A 15,171-nucleotide genomic window follows, 5' to 3' on the forward strand; every position below is an offset into this window, starting at 1 on the left:
GATTGAAATTTTAAATAAGATAGTCAGTGAAGACCTTATTGAGAAAGTGACATTTGAACAAAGACTTGACTTGAAATGAGAGTGAGCCATAGGATATCTGTGGGAAGAGCTTTTTAAGCAGAGTGAACAGCCAATACAAATGCTTAGGGCTGGGAACATGCCTGTAAGCTTGAGGAACAACTAGAAAGCCAGTTGAAGACTTGGGCTTTTCCACAAAGTGTGATGGGACCCATTAGAGAGTTTTGAGTGGAGGAAAAGTGATCTGACTAATGTTTTTAAAAAGGATCAAGCTGGCTGCTGCTTGAGAATAGACTGTGTGCATATAAGGGGAAGAGCAGAAGCTGGGAGACTAATCGGGAGACTCTTGTCGTTACCCAGGTGAGAGATGAGTGTAGCTTTGACTAGGATAATAGCAGTGGAGGTGGTAAGAAGTCTTTCTGGAGGTAGAGGCAACAGCATTCACTGATGGATTGAATCTGAGGGTGTGAGAGGGAAGACTCAAGGATGACTCCAAAGTTTCTGGCCTGAGCAGCTGAAAGGATGTTGTCAGTTACAGTGAAGGGAAACACTGTATGGATAGAGCAGGTTATGGGGACAAGATGAGTTTCTGTTGGATATGTTACATTTAAGATAACCATTGGATGTCTAAGTGTCAATGTCAGAAGTGCACTTGAATTTCAGAAAAGGGTAGACTGGGGGCAGATTGGGGAGTTGTCAGCCTGTGGTTGGTATTTATTTAATTAAAAAAATTTTTTTTTGAGACAGGATTTTACTCTGTCACTCAGGCTGGAGTGCAGTGGTATGATCATGGCTCACTGCAGCCTCGACTTCTCCAGGCTCAGGTGATCCTCCAACCTCAGCCTCCCCAGTACCTGGGACTACAGGTGTACAACACCACCCCTGGCTAATTTTTGTATTTTTTTGTAGAGACAGGGTTTCGTTATGTTGCCCAGGCTGGTCTCAAACTCCTGGGCTCAAGCGATCTACCCACCTTGGCCTGCCAAAATGCTGAGATTACAGATGTGAGCCACCATGCCCAGCAATATTTATTAAATAGATTATTTTCTTTTTTTCCCCCCTTTATTTGAGAAAAGGCCTCACTGTATTACCCAGGCTGGACCGGGAATGCAGTGGTGTGATCGTAGCTCACTGCAACGTTGAACTCCTGGGGGCAAGTGATTCTCCCACCTCAGCTTCCTTAATAGCTGGGACTACAAGCCTGCATCACCACAGTCGGCTAATTTTTTGTTTTGTTTAATTAATTAATTAATTTATTTGTTTTGAGACGGTGTCTCACTCAGTCGCCCAGGCTGGAGTGCAGTGGCGCTATCTCAGCTCACTGCAAGCTCTGCCTCCCGGGTTCACGCCATTCTCCTGCCTCAGCCTCCCGAGTAGCTGGGACTACAGGTGCCTACCACTATGCCTAGCTAATTGTTTTGTATTTTTAATAGAGACGGGGTTTCACCGTGTTAGCCAGGATGGTCTGGATCTCCTTACCTCGTGATCCACCCGTCTCAGCCTCCTAAAGTGCTGGGATTACAGGCGTCAGCCACCGCGCCCAGCTTTGTTTTGTTTTTGAGATGGAGTCTTGCTCTGTCACCCAGGCTGGAGTGCAATGGCACGATCTTGGCTCACTGCAACTTCCGCCTCCTGGATTCAGGCAGTTCTCCGCCTCAACCTCCCGAGTAGCTGGGATTACAGGTACCTGCCACCACGCCCAGCTAATTTTTTATATTTTTAGTGGTGACAGGGTTTTTCACCATCTTGGCCAGGCTGGTGTTGAACTCTTGACCTTATGATCTGCCCACCTCAGCCTCCCGAAGTGCTGGGATTGCAGGCATGAGCCACCATGCCCGGCCTGTTTTGTTTGGTTTTTGAGACGAAGTTTTGCTCTTGTTGCCCAGGCTGGAGTGCAGTGGCACGATCTTGACTCACTGCAACTTCCACCTCCCAGGTTCAAGCGATTCTCCTGCCTTAGCCTCCCAAGTAGCTGGGATTACAAGCGCCCGCCACCACGCCCTGCTAATTTTTTTTGCTTGTTTGTTCTTTTGAGATGGAGTCTTGCTCTGTCGCCCAGGCTGGAGTGCAGTGACGCGATCTCTGCTCACTGCAACCTCTGTCTCCTGGGTTCAAGCAATTCTCCTGCCTTAGCCTCCTGAGTAGCTGGGATTACAGGAGCACGCCACTATACACAGCTAATTTTTGTATTTTTAGTAGAGACAGGGTTTCATCATGTTGGCCAGGCTGGTCTCGAACTCCTGACCTCATGATCCGGCCTGCCTCAGCCTCCCAAAGTGCTAGGATTACAGGCGTGAACCACCACGCCTGGCCTAATTTTTGTATTTTTTTTTTTTTTTTTTAGTAGAGATGGGGTTTTGCCATGTTGTTTAGGCTTGTCTCGAACTCCCGGCCTCAGGGGATCCACCTGCCTTGGCCTCCCAAAGTGCTGAGATTGTAGGCGTGAGCCACCGGGCCTAGCAGAGTCAGCTAATTTTTTTACCCTTTTGTAGGGATAGGGTCTCACAATATTGCCAGGGCTATTCTCGAACTCCTGGCTCCAAGCAATCTTCTTGCCTCTGCCTCCCAAAGTGCTGGGATTACAGATATGAGCCACTGTGCCTAGTCAAAATAGATTATTTTCTAGTGTACTATTTAAATTCTTTCATTGAGTCTTCTGGCTTTTTTGTGCTATTTGTTATTTTTTTTAATGATTGATCTAGGGATTACAGTATGCATTTTAATTTATCACAATCTACTTTATATAAATACTAGTTGAGGCAGGGCGTGGTGGCCCACATCTGTAATCCCAGCACTTTGGGAGGCTGAGGTGGGCGGATCATGAGGTCAGGAGATCAAGACCATCCTGGCTAACACGGTGAAACCCCATCTTTACTAAAAGTACCAAAAAAATTAGCTGGGCATGGTGGCAGGCGCCTGTAGTCCCAGCTAGTCGGGAGGCTGAGGCGGGAGGATGGCATGAACCCGGGAGGCGGAACTTGCAGTGAGCCAAGATCTTGCCACTGCACTCCTCCAGCCTGGTTGTCAGAGCAAGACTCTGTCTCCAAAAAAAAAAAAAGAAAAAAAACAAAAACAAAACAAAAAACTAGTTGAATTCCATTAAAATATAGAAGCTTTGTTCCGTTAATATGGCTTCATTTGCTCTTCCCTTTGTGCTGTTATTGTCTCACATATTATGTCTATGTTGTAATCTCAGCAGTGCAGTGTTACAACTATTGCTTTATACAGTCTTACCTCTTTTAAAGAAGTGAGGAGAAGAAAGGTGAAAAACATGTATAGTGTCTTTTTGTGTGTTTCTCTTTTTTTTTTTTTTTCTGAGACAGAATCTTACTCTGCATCCAGGCCTAAGTACAGTGGTACAAACATGCCTTACTGCAGCCTTGACCTCTTGGGCTCAAGTGATCCTCCTGCCTGAAACTTCTATGTAGCTGGGACTACAAGTGCACACAACCATGCCCAGCTAATTTTTAAATTTTTTATAGGGAGGTTTTTGCCATATTGCCCAGGCTGGTCACCAACTCCTGGGTTCAAGCAAACATCCTGCCTCGGCCTCCCAGAGTGCTGAGATTACAGGTGTGAGCCATCATGCCCCGCCTTAGAGTACTATTTTAGCCTATACATTTATCATTTCTGGCACTCTTCATTTATTCTTATGGACTCAAGTTACTGTTTGGTGTCATGTTTTTTCTTTTTGTATTTTTTTTTTTTTTTTTTTTTGAGACGGAGTCTCGCTGTGTCTCCCAGGCTGGAGTGCAGTGGCCTGATCTCGGCTCACTGCAAGCTCCGCCTCCCGGGTTCACGCCATTCTCCCGCCTCAGCCTCCCAAGTAGCTGGGACTACAGGTGCCCGCCACCACGCCCGGCTAGTTTTTTTGTATTTTTAGTAGAGACGGGGTTTCACCATGTTAGCCAGGATAGTCTCGATCTCCTGACCTCGTGATCCACCCGCCTCGGCCTCCCGAAGTGCTGGGATTACAGGCTTGAGCCACCGCGCCCGGCCTTCTTTTTGTATTTTTTTGTATCTCTTTTTTGTTTGGTGTCATTTTTTTTTAGCTCATATTATTCCATTCCTTTCCTCTTTTGTGTTGTCATATATATTAATCTTTGTATGTTACAAACAAAACCCAGTAGTACAATCTTATAATTATTTTATATAGTTATCCTTTAAATTGGTTAAGAGAAAAATACATAATGTACTCTTCTGTAATTATCTGCATAATTACCAATGCTCTTTATACAGATTCTCAGAATCTTCATTTATCTGGGAATGTCATTATTTCCCTTTATTTACCTTCACTTTGGAAAAGTGTTTTTTTGGTAGATACTGAATTCTTGGTTGTTAGGATTTTCTCCAGCCAGTACTTTGACTATGTCATCTTACTGCTTTCTGGCCTCTGTTGTTTCTGATGAGAAGTCACCTGTTAATCTTACTAGTTTCTCTAGTGGGTGATGAGTCATTTTTCTCTTAGTGCTTTTGAGATTTTTCTCTGTCTTGGATTTTCAACAATTTTAACTGTGATCTGTCTAGATGTGTATCTCTGTGTTTATCCTGCTTGGAGTTTATTGATCTTTTTTAATATATAAATAAATGTTTTTCACTGAATTTGGGGAGTTGTCAACCATCATTTCTTAAAGTATTCATTCTGTCCCTTTCTATTTCTCTTCTCTGAGACTCCCATTATGTGCACTTAATGGTTTATGCTTGATAATATCCCACATCTGAGTCTGTTCATTTTTCCATATTGTTTTTTCCTTTGAGTTTTTCAGATTGGAAATATCTATTGATCTGTTCTCAGGTTTGCTGATTATTTTATTCAGTTATTGTACTTTTTAACTCCAGAATTTCCATTTGGTTCTTTTTTATAATTTCCGTCTTTTTCTTTTTTTTTTTTTTGAGACAGAGTCTCGCTCTGTCGCCCAGGCTGGAGTGCAGTGGCCGGATCTCAGCTCACTGCAAGCTCCGCCTTCCGGGTTTACGCCATTCTCCTGCCTCAGCCTCCCGAGTAGCTGGGACTACAGGGGCCCGCCACCTCGCCCGGCTAGGTTTTTTTTTTTGTATTTTGTAGTAGAGACGGGGTTTCACCGTGTTAGCCAGGATGGTCTCGATCTCCTGACCTCGTGATCCGCCCGTCTCGGCCTCCCAAAGTGCTGGGATTACAGGCGTGAGCCACCGCGCCCGGCCAATTTCCGTCTTTTTCTTGATATTCTCTATTTGTTGAGTCACTGTCTCCTGCCTCAGTCTCCTGCATAGGTGGGACTACAGGCACCCTCCACCATGCTCAGCTAATTTTTTGTATTTTTAGTAGAGCCGGGGTTTCACCGTGTGGGCCAGGCTGGTCTCGAACTCCTGGGCTCACATGATCCACCCACCTTGGCCTCCTACAGTGCTGGGATTACAAGCGTGAGCCACTGTACCCGGCTGGCTTTCTCTACTTTTAAAAATGTATTTATAGCCGGGCGCGGTGGCTCAAGCCTGTAATCCCAGCACTTTGGGAGGCCGAGACGGGCGGATCACAAGGTCAGGAGATCGAGACCATCCTGGCTAACCCGGTGAAACCCCGTCTCTACTAAAATATACAAAAAACTAGCCGGGCGAGGTGGCGGGCGCCTGTAGTCCCAGCTACTCTGGAGGCTGAGGCAGGAGAATGGCGTGAACCCGGGAGGCGGAGCTTGCAGCGAGCTGAGATCAGGCCACTGCACTCCAGCCTGGGCGACAGAGCGAGACTCCGTCTCAAAAAAAAAAAAAAAAAAAAAATATATATATATATATTTATAATAACTGCTTTAGGCCAGGTGCGTTGGCTCAAGCCTGTAATCCCAGCACTTTGGGAGGCCGAGGGGGGCGGATCACAAGGTCAGGAGATCGAGACCATCCTGGCTAACACGGTGAAACCCTGTCTCTACTAAAAAATACAAAAAACTAGCCAGGCGAGGTGGCGGGCGCCTGTAGTCCCAGCTACTCGGGAGACTGAGGCAGGAGAATGGCATAAACCCGGGAGGCGGAGTCTCACTCTGTCGCTGGCCACTGCACTCCAGCCCAGGCGACAGAGTGAGACTCTGTCTCAAAAAAAAAATAAATAAATAAAATAACTGCTTTAAAGTCTTTGCTAAGTCCAACATTTGGCCCTCTCACGACAGTTTCTGTTGATTGCTTCATACCCCTGTGTGTGGGTCATACTTCTTTGTTGCTTTGCATGCCTTGCAGTTTTTTGCCGAAAATCAAACATTTTGTACAATACAAATAGCAACTTTAGATTTGCACCCTTCCCCTCTCCCAATTGGGGATTGTTCTTTTTTTTTTTTTTTTTTTGAGACAAAGTCTTACTGTGTTGCCCAGGCTGGAGTGCAATGACACGACTCAGCTCACTGCAACCTCCACCTCCTGAGTTCAAACTATTCTCCTGCCTCAGCCTCCCAAGTAGCTGGGATTACAGGCGCACACCACTACGCCTGGCGAATTTTTGTATTTTTAGTAGAGATGGGTTTCACCATGTTGGCCAGGTTAGTCATGAACTCCTGACCTTAAGTGATCTGCCTGCCTCGGCCTCCCAAAGTGCTAGGATTACAGGCATGAGCCACGATGCCTCATCGGATTGTTCTATTTGTTTAGTAACTTGCCTGGACCAAATCTGTGGAATATTGTTTTCCTTGCAGTTTTTTAACATTGATTTATCTCCAAAGTTGTTTTTGTATTTTTTTCAGTTAAAAAAATTGTAAAGCCCAGTTTCCTAGGGATCACCCCTGTGTCTACAATTTTTTAGTGGTCAGCCAGTGATTGGTCAAAGGTGGTGCTTCGAGACAGTACGTTATCATCCTTTGTCCATTGATCTCTGTGTGGCTTGGGGAATGCATTAAAAGTTCAAGCACAGCTGGGCATGGTGGCTCACGTCTGTAATCCCAGCAGTTTGGGAGGCTGAGGTGGGCAGATCACTTGAACTCAGGCGTTTGAGACCAGCCTGGACAACATGGTGAAACCCTACTACTAAAAATAAAAAAATTAGCTGGTATTGTGGTGTGGGCCTATAGTCCCAGCTACTCAGGAGGCTGAGCTGGGAGGATTGCTTAAGCCTTGGAGGTCAAGGCTACAGTGAGCTGTGATCATGCCAGCGTCCCCAGCCTTAATGACAGAGTGAGACCCTCTCTAAAAAGAGAAAAAAAAAGAAAATGTTTTATTTATCTTAACTCCAATCTTTATTATTTCTTTCCTTCTACTAGTTTTGGACTTAGTTTGCTGTTTTTCTAGTTCCATAAGCATGCAGTTAGCTTATTGATTAGATGTTTCTTTTTTTTTTGAGACGGAGTTTTGCTCTGTTACCCAACTGGAGTGCAGTGGCGCCATCTCAGCTCACTGCGATCTCCATCCAGCTTCTGGGTTCAAGCAATACTCCTGCCTCAGCCTCCAGAGTAGCTGGGACTGCAGGCTCATGTCACCATGCCTGGCTAATGTTTTGTATTTTTAGTAGAGACAGGGTTTCATCATGTTAGCTAGGCTGGTCTCAAACTCCTGATCTCAGGTGATCCACCCTCCTCAGCCTCCTAAAATACTGAGATTACAAGTGCAAGCCAGCATGGCTGGCCTATTTCTTCTTTTTTTTGAGACAGAGTCTTGCTCTGTCACCCAGGCTGGAGTGCAGCAGCACAATCTCAGCTCACTACAACCCCCGCCGCCTGGGCTAAAGCAATTCTTCTGCCTCAGCCTCCCGAGCAGCTGAGATTACAGGTGCCCGCCACCACACCTGGCTAATTTTTTTGTATTTTCAGTAGAGACGGGCTTTCACCATGTTGGCCAGGCTGGTCTTGAACTCCCGACCTCAAGTAATCTGCCCGCCTTGGCCTCCCAAAGTGCTGGGATTGTAGGCGTGGGGCACTGCATGTGGCCCCATTCTTCTTTTTTAAAGGAGGTGTTTACAGGTATATTTTTCCCTCTTACTACTGCTTTTGCTATATCCCGTAAGTTTTAGTATGTTGTGTTTTCATTTTCATTTGTCTCAAGATATTTTCTAATTTCCCTTTATGACTTCTTTGACTCAATGGTTGCTTCAGAGTTAGTATTATTTGGCTCTATGTCCCACCCAGATCTCATCTTGAGTTGTAATCCCCATGTGTCTGGGGAGGGGCGTGGTGGGAAGTGAGTGAATCAAGGGGGCGGATTTCCTCCATGCTGTTCTCGAGATAGTGAGTTCTCACAAGATCTAATGGTTTGAACGTGTGGTACATCTCCTTCCTGCTCTGCAATGGTAAGACATGCTTGCTTCCCCTTCGCCTTCTGCCATGATTGTAAGTTTCTGAAACCTCCCCAGCCATGGAGAACTAAATTAAACCTCTTTTCTTCATAAACTGGCCAGTCTGAGGTAGTTTTTTTGTTTTGTTTTGTTTTGTTTTAGGGACAGAGTCTTGCTCTGTCACCCAGGCTGGAGTGCAGTGGAGCAATCTTGGCTCACTGCAACCTCCACTTCCTGGGTTCAAGCAATTCTCCTGCCTCAGGCTCCTGAGTAGCTGGAATTACAGCTGCGTGCCGCCACGCCTGGCTAATTTTTGTGTTTTTAGTAGAGACCGGGTTTCACCATGTTGGCCAGCTGGTCTTGAACTTCTGTTCTCAAGCGATCAGCCTGCCCGGGCCTCCCAAAGTGCTGGGATTACAGGCATGAGCCATTGCTCCCGGCCTCAAGTAGTTCTTTATAGTGTGTGAAAACAGACTAAAGCAAGAGTGTTTTGTTTAATTTCTACATATTGTGGGTTTTCCCGTTATTTCCTCTGTTACTGATTTCTAGTTTCTTTTTTTTTTTTAAACAGAATCTCAAAAGGACAGGAATGAACCACTGCGCCCAGCCCTCGATATCTACTTTTATTCCATTGTGATTGGAAAAGATAATCAATCACCATGATTACAGTCTTTTAAAATTTATGGGCCAGGCATGGTGGCTCATATCTGTAACCTTAGTGCTTTGAGAGGCTGAAGAAGGAGGACTGCGTGAGGCCAGGAGTTTAGATTAGCCAGGGCAACATAGTGAGAACCTGTCTCTACAAAAAATTTTAAAAATTAGCTGGGTGTAGTGGTGTGCACCTTTGGTTCCAGCTTCTTGGGAGCCTGAGGTAAGAGGGATTGCTTCAGCCCAGGAGTTTGATGCTGCAGTGAGCTAATTGCACCCCTGCATTCCAGCCTGAGAAACAGAGCGCAACATTGTCTCTGATTAAAAAAAAAAATTTATTAAGACTTGTTTTGTGGCCTAAGGTGTGGTCTGTTTTGGAGAATGTCTCACGTGCACTTGAGAAAAGTATATGCTCTGCTCTCGGAGACTAGAGTACTTTGTGTGTGTCTGTTAGGTCCAGTTAGTTTATAGCATTGTTAAGTGCCTCCATTTCCTTATTGATGCTGTATCTGGCTATCCTATCCTTTATTGAAGTCTGCAACTATTGTTATACAAATGTCCTTGTCACTTCAGTTGTCAATGTTTGCTTCATGTATTTTGGGGCTCTGATGTTTATAAATCTTAAATTTTCTTGGTTAATTGACCCTTCTATCATTATTTAATGTCTTTTTTTTTTTAAGACGGAGTCTCCGTCGCCCAGGCTGGAGTGCAGTGATGTGATCTCGGCTCGCTGCAACAACCTCCACCTCCCAGGTTCAAGCAAGTCTCCTGCCTCAGCCTCCCGAGTAGCTGGGACTATAGGTGCCTGCCACCACGCCCAGCTAATTTTTGTATTTTTAGTATAGACGGGTTTTCACCATGTTGGTCAGGCTGGTCTTGAACTCCTGACCTTGTGATCTGCCCTCCTCAGCCTCCCAAAGTGCTGGGATTACAGGCATGAGCTACTGCGCCCAGCCCTTTTTTTTTTTTTTTTTTTTCCCTTGAGACAGGATCTTATTCTGTCACCTAGGCTGGAGCGCAGTGGTGCAATCTTGGCTCACTGCAACCTCTGCTCCTGGGCTCAAGCGATCCTCTCGCATCTGTCCCCCAAGTAGCTGGGACTACAGGTACAAGCCGCGATACCGGGCTAATTTTTGTATTTTTTTGTAGAGAGGGTTTCACCATCTTTCCCAGGCTGATCTTGAACTCTTGAGCTCAAACCACCCGCCTCCAGCCTCCCAAAGTGCTAGGATTACAGGCTTAAGCCACTGTACCTGGCCTTATTTAATGTACTTTTTGTCTTTTATAACAGTTTTCAATTCAAATTCTATTTTGTCTGATAGCCAACCTTGCACTTCTCTTTTGCTTGGAAGAGCTTTTTCCATCATTTTGCTTTCAATATGTTTGTGTCTTTAAATTTAAAGCGAGTCTCTTTTTCTTTTTCTTTTTTTCTCTTTTTTTCTTGAGATGGAGTCTCACTCTTTCACCCAAGCTGGAGTGCAGTGGCACAATCTCAGTTCACTGCAACCTCGGTGTCCCAAATTCAAGCTATCCTCTCACTTCAGCTGGTTCCACAGATGTGCAGCACCATGCCTGGCTAAGTTTTTTGTATTTTTGGTTTCACCATGTTGCCCAGACTGGTCTTGAATTCCTAAGCTTAAGCGATCGGCTTGGAATTAGAGGCGTGAGCCACCTCACATGGCCTAAAGGGAGTCTCTGTTTACAGACAGTTTATAGTTGGATTATTTCCTTTTAATCTACTTTGCCAATCTCTGCCTAGGGAGATCTATTTACATTTAAAGTAATTACTGATAAGGAAAGATTTTTGCCATTTCACTATTTTTATATCTTACAGCTTTTTTGTCCCACATTTATTCCATTACTGCTCTCTTTTGTTTGATTTTTTTTAATAGTGGTGTGTTTTGATTCCCTTCTCATTTCCTTTTGTGTATATTTTTCCTTGTGGTTACCTGGGGATTACATGTAACATCTAAAGTTACTGAATTCATATTAACTTAACTCTAGTTGCATACAAAAACTACTTCTGTATTGGTCTGTCCCCCCTTTATGTTGATATCACAAATTATGTCTTTATAATAGTTTTAATGCATTTGTCTTTTGAACTCTGTAGAAAGTGAAAAGTAAAGTTACAAACCAAAATTACAGTACTATTGGATTTTAAATTGCCATTGGCATTTATCTTTTCCAGAGATCTTTATGTCTTCATGTGGCTTTTCTTTACTGTCTAGCTCTTTTCATTTCAACCTGAAGTACTCTCTTTAACATTTCTTATAGGGGAGGTCTTGTTACAGTAATGAATTCCCTCTGCTTTTGTTTTTCTGGAGATATTTTAATTTCTTCCTGAGTTTTGAAGGACAGTTTTGTGGAATGTAGAATTCTCAGTTTACTTTTTTTTTTTTCTTTCAGCACTTTAGATAATATCCCACTGCCTTCTGGCCTCAAGATTTCTGATGGGAAATTGGGTGATATTCTTATTAAGGATCCCTGTACATTACAAGTTGCTTCTCTCTTGCTGTTTCCAAGATTCTCTCTGTCTTTTAAAAGTTTGATTCTGTATCTCTGTGTGGGTCTCATCAGTTTGTCTTAGAGTTTTTGGAAGTTGCCTTTTTTTTTTTTGAGACGGAGTTTCTCCCTTGTTGCCTAAGCTGTAGTGCAATGGCAGGATCTAGGCTCACCGCAACCTCTGCCTCCCAGGTTCAAGCAATTCCCCTGCCTCAGCCTCCTGAGTAGCTGGGATTATAGGCATTTGCCACCATGCCCACTGATTTTGTATTTTTAGTAGAGTCGGGGTTTCTCCAGGTTGGTCAGGCTGGTCTCAAACTCCCGACCTCAGCTGATCCACCCACCTCCGCCTCCCAAAGTGCTGGGATTATAGGCGTGAGCCACCACGCCCGGCCCAACCTAATTCTTATCTTAGGTAAAAACAGCAATACTTGAAAATGTCAGACCAGAGAAATCATTAAGACATGTTTAATGAAAATACTTAGCAAATTAACCCTGATCTTGTAGCTTTTAGGGAAAAAAGTAACTTTTCCTGTAGTAATAGTTGTGATACTAACAGAGATTTGTGGAAATATACTCCAGGATTTTGGTTTGCTAATGTATAGTATGATTGGAAATCCACATTGGTATTTAAATAAGATGGACTGGAATTTGAATTCTAGTCCCTCACCTTTACTAACTCTTTGACATTGGACAAGAAACATGGTCTTTGTGTGCTTTTAATTTTCTTACCCATGATACGAGGATATATTTCCTCAGATAAGGTTTGTGAAGCACCCAGTTCATTGTCTTAGTGAATGTCGAATACTCAGTAGAGGATAGCTGTAATTGTTTCCATGTCAGGGAAAATATTTGAAATGGTCTGAATACCTATTTTCTTAATGTTTCGTAAAGTTGGAATAAAAATTAAGTTCATGTAGTTGGAAATATTTATACCTATTAGGGAGAAGTTAAGCTGAGAGTTGCTCTGAACCATGAGAATTATTGTCAATAGTGAAACAACTATTGAATGTATTATTTTTGTAGTTTTTTTTTTTTTTTTTTTTTTTTGAGACGGAGTCTCACTCTTGCCCAGGCTGGAGTGCAGTGGCGCGATCTTGGCTCACTGCAAGCTCCGCTTCCAGGATTCATGCCATTCTCCTGCCTCAGCCTCCCAAGCAGCTGGGACTACAGGCGCCCGCCACCTCGCCTGGCTAATTTTTTGTATTTTTAGTAGAGACGGGACTTCACCGTGTTAGCCAGGATGGTCTCAATCGCCTGACCTTAGGTGATCTGCCCGCCTCAGCCTCCCGAAGTGCTGGCCGAGCCACCATGCCCGGCCAGTTTTTTCTCTTTTTAATGTGAAACCAGCATTAGGAGTACATCTAGGGGCGAAGGATAGTTTGTTGTATAAATCAGCTGCCTCAATTTCCTCTTAGGACAATTAACAGCTGTAGTTCACATGGGTTCTACACGGGCCTGGAGATCACAGTTCTCCTGTGGAGCTGTCCACTGGGGGGTGGCATATGTTAGAGAACATGTCTGTGTAAGTAGCATCAGAGTATGTTGTGTTGGTGATACATGTTTTGAAAATGCATAATTACTTAAAATTTGTTGATTCATTATTTTATATGATTATAAAAATAGTTTTTATAGAGGATTTATAAAAAATATGCTTTTACATTTAAAGGAAATGGAGGCTGTATAAAGAAGTTAAATTCTGATCTCAAAGACGTGTTGAATACGTTGAGAAAAATAACCTGGTTGATATTTTAGTCAATGTCTCTTTAAAGGTTACATTCTCATTTCTTGTTACAGAAGCATTTTTTAGCCATCCTTTTCTTGAGCAAGTTCCAGTAAAAAAATGTGAGTACCCATTTTTTTGTATTTTCACTTAAAGAATGAATGCAAGCTTTAGGAAAAATTAATTATTTTTATTACAAAATTGATCTTTTATTGTGCCTCTTAAAATTTCATTGAATTTCCTTTTTTTTTTTAAATGGAGTCTTGCTCTGTCACCCAGGCTGGAGTGCAGTGGTGCAAACTCTGCCTCCTGGTTTCAAGTGATTCTCCTGCCTCAGCCTCCGGAGTAACTGGGATTACAGGCGGGTACCACCACACCTGGGTAATTTTTGTATTTTTAGTAGAGACGAGGTTTCACCATGTTGGCCAGGCTGGTCTCAAACTCCTGACCTCAAGTGATCCTCCCGCCTCAGCCTCCCAAAGTGTTGGGATTATAGGAGTGAACCCCTGTGCCTGGCCTGATTTTCTTAGATACCTACGATTGTGTTTGTTGAATAACTGTTCTATTTTTCCTTCTGAAACAAAGTTGAAATAGTTTTAGTAATTGCTGCATTTTTAGTTTCATCAGCAGATGTGGTAATAAATAGGTGAATGCAAATTTTCAGGGAACACAAAGGTGTAGTGGTTTTGGCAGGTGTTTCTATTATACAGGTCATGTGACTGCACTACAAAATGATGTAGTTCATTTGTGTTTCTTCCTCTAGCTTGCCCAGTTCCAGTGCCCGTGTATTCTGGTTCTGTCTCTGGAAGCTCCTGTGGCAGCTCTCCATCTTGTCGTTTTGCTTCTCCACCAGTAAGTTCTGGTTTTATTAAAAATAGTTTCAGAGTTAGTGCTATTACATCTGTTCTCAAATGGAGCATGAACATACACTGTGGATATTCTTTTTATGTGTAATGTTTACTAATGCAGTTGAGGTTTGGGAGAAAGAACATTATAGTTGGGTCAAATGGACCTGTATTTGGACCTCTGCCCATATGTTACTGTGTAAGCTCCAGAAAGAAATATCACCTCTCTGGGCCATTTTCCTCTGAACAGTGAGTACAGTAATATCACCTTTTTATACCCTATGGTGTTTTGGTGATGATACTTACAAAGAGTACCCATTACAGGTGGATAGGCAATAAATATTTATTTTATCTGAATGCTATAGACATGAGCTTGGATTTTTTTTGTATGTGGAATTTCTACTGATGGAGGAGTCACCTCTGAGCCAGATTTCACTGACTTAAGATTCTCTTAATCATGATTTTTGGCGCTTTAAGGTGGCTTCTACTCAAACCTCTTCCTTTTGCTGAAGCTCCCAAGGCATTTTCTTCATGGCTGTGTTCCCTCCCATTTCAGTACTTCTTCCTAATCCTGAGGCCTTCTGGTCACTCTTGTCACTTCCTACTCCACTCTCCCAGGGTTTTACCTATCTCTCCTCTTAGGTTTTTTTTTTTTTTTTCCTTTTTTTTTTTTGAGATGGAGTCTCGCTCTGTCACCCAGGCTGGAGTGTAGTGGCGCCATCTTGGCTCACTGCAACCTCCGCCTCCTGGGTGTAAGCGATTCTGTAGCCTCAGCCTCCCAAGTAGCAGGGACTATGGGTGCACACCACCACACCCAGCTAATTTTTGGTATCTTTTTTTTTTTCTTTTTTTTTGAGACAGAATCTCGCCCTGTTGCCCAGGCTGGAGTGCAGTGGCGTGATCTCGGCTTACTGCAGCCTCCACCTCCCGGGGTCAAGCAGTTCTCTGCCTCAGTCTCCTGAGTAGCAGGGATTACAGGCACGTGCCACCACGCCCAGCTAATTTTTGTATTTTTAGTAGAGACAGGGTTTCACCATCTTGGCCAGGCTGGTGTTGAACTCCTGACCTTGTGATCTACTCGCCTCGGCCTCCCAAAAATGTACTGGGATTATAGGCGTGAGCCACCACGCCCAACCTTTTTTATATCTTTAGTAGAGATGGGGTTTCACTATGTTGGCCAGGCTGGTCTCAAACTCCTGACCTCCAGTGATCTG

At 43.7% G+C, this 15,171-nt stretch overlaps 1 protein-coding gene across 2 annotated transcripts in view; it reads left to right on the top strand.

Annotated features, from left to right (window-relative positions):
* The window catches only part of ULK2 (unc-51 like autophagy activating kinase 2), a 102,777-nt gene that overhangs the window by 33,397 nt on the left and 54,209 nt on the right, over positions 1-15,171 (top strand). For both annotated transcript variants that reach the window (XM_025362878.1, XM_025362877.1), the window contains exons 11-12: positions 13,187-13,234; positions 13,876-13,964. In XM_025362878.1, the coding sequence (XP_025218663.1) occupies positions 13,187-13,234; positions 13,876-13,964 (137 nt within the window). The remainder of the gene's footprint in view (positions 1-13,186; positions 13,235-13,875; positions 13,965-15,171) is intronic.

Source organism: Theropithecus gelada, chromosome 16 (genome assembly GCF_003255815.1).
Source record: "Theropithecus gelada isolate Dixy chromosome 16, Tgel_1.0, whole genome shotgun sequence".
Taxonomy (NCBI): domain Eukaryota; kingdom Metazoa; phylum Chordata; class Mammalia; order Primates; family Cercopithecidae; genus Theropithecus; species Theropithecus gelada.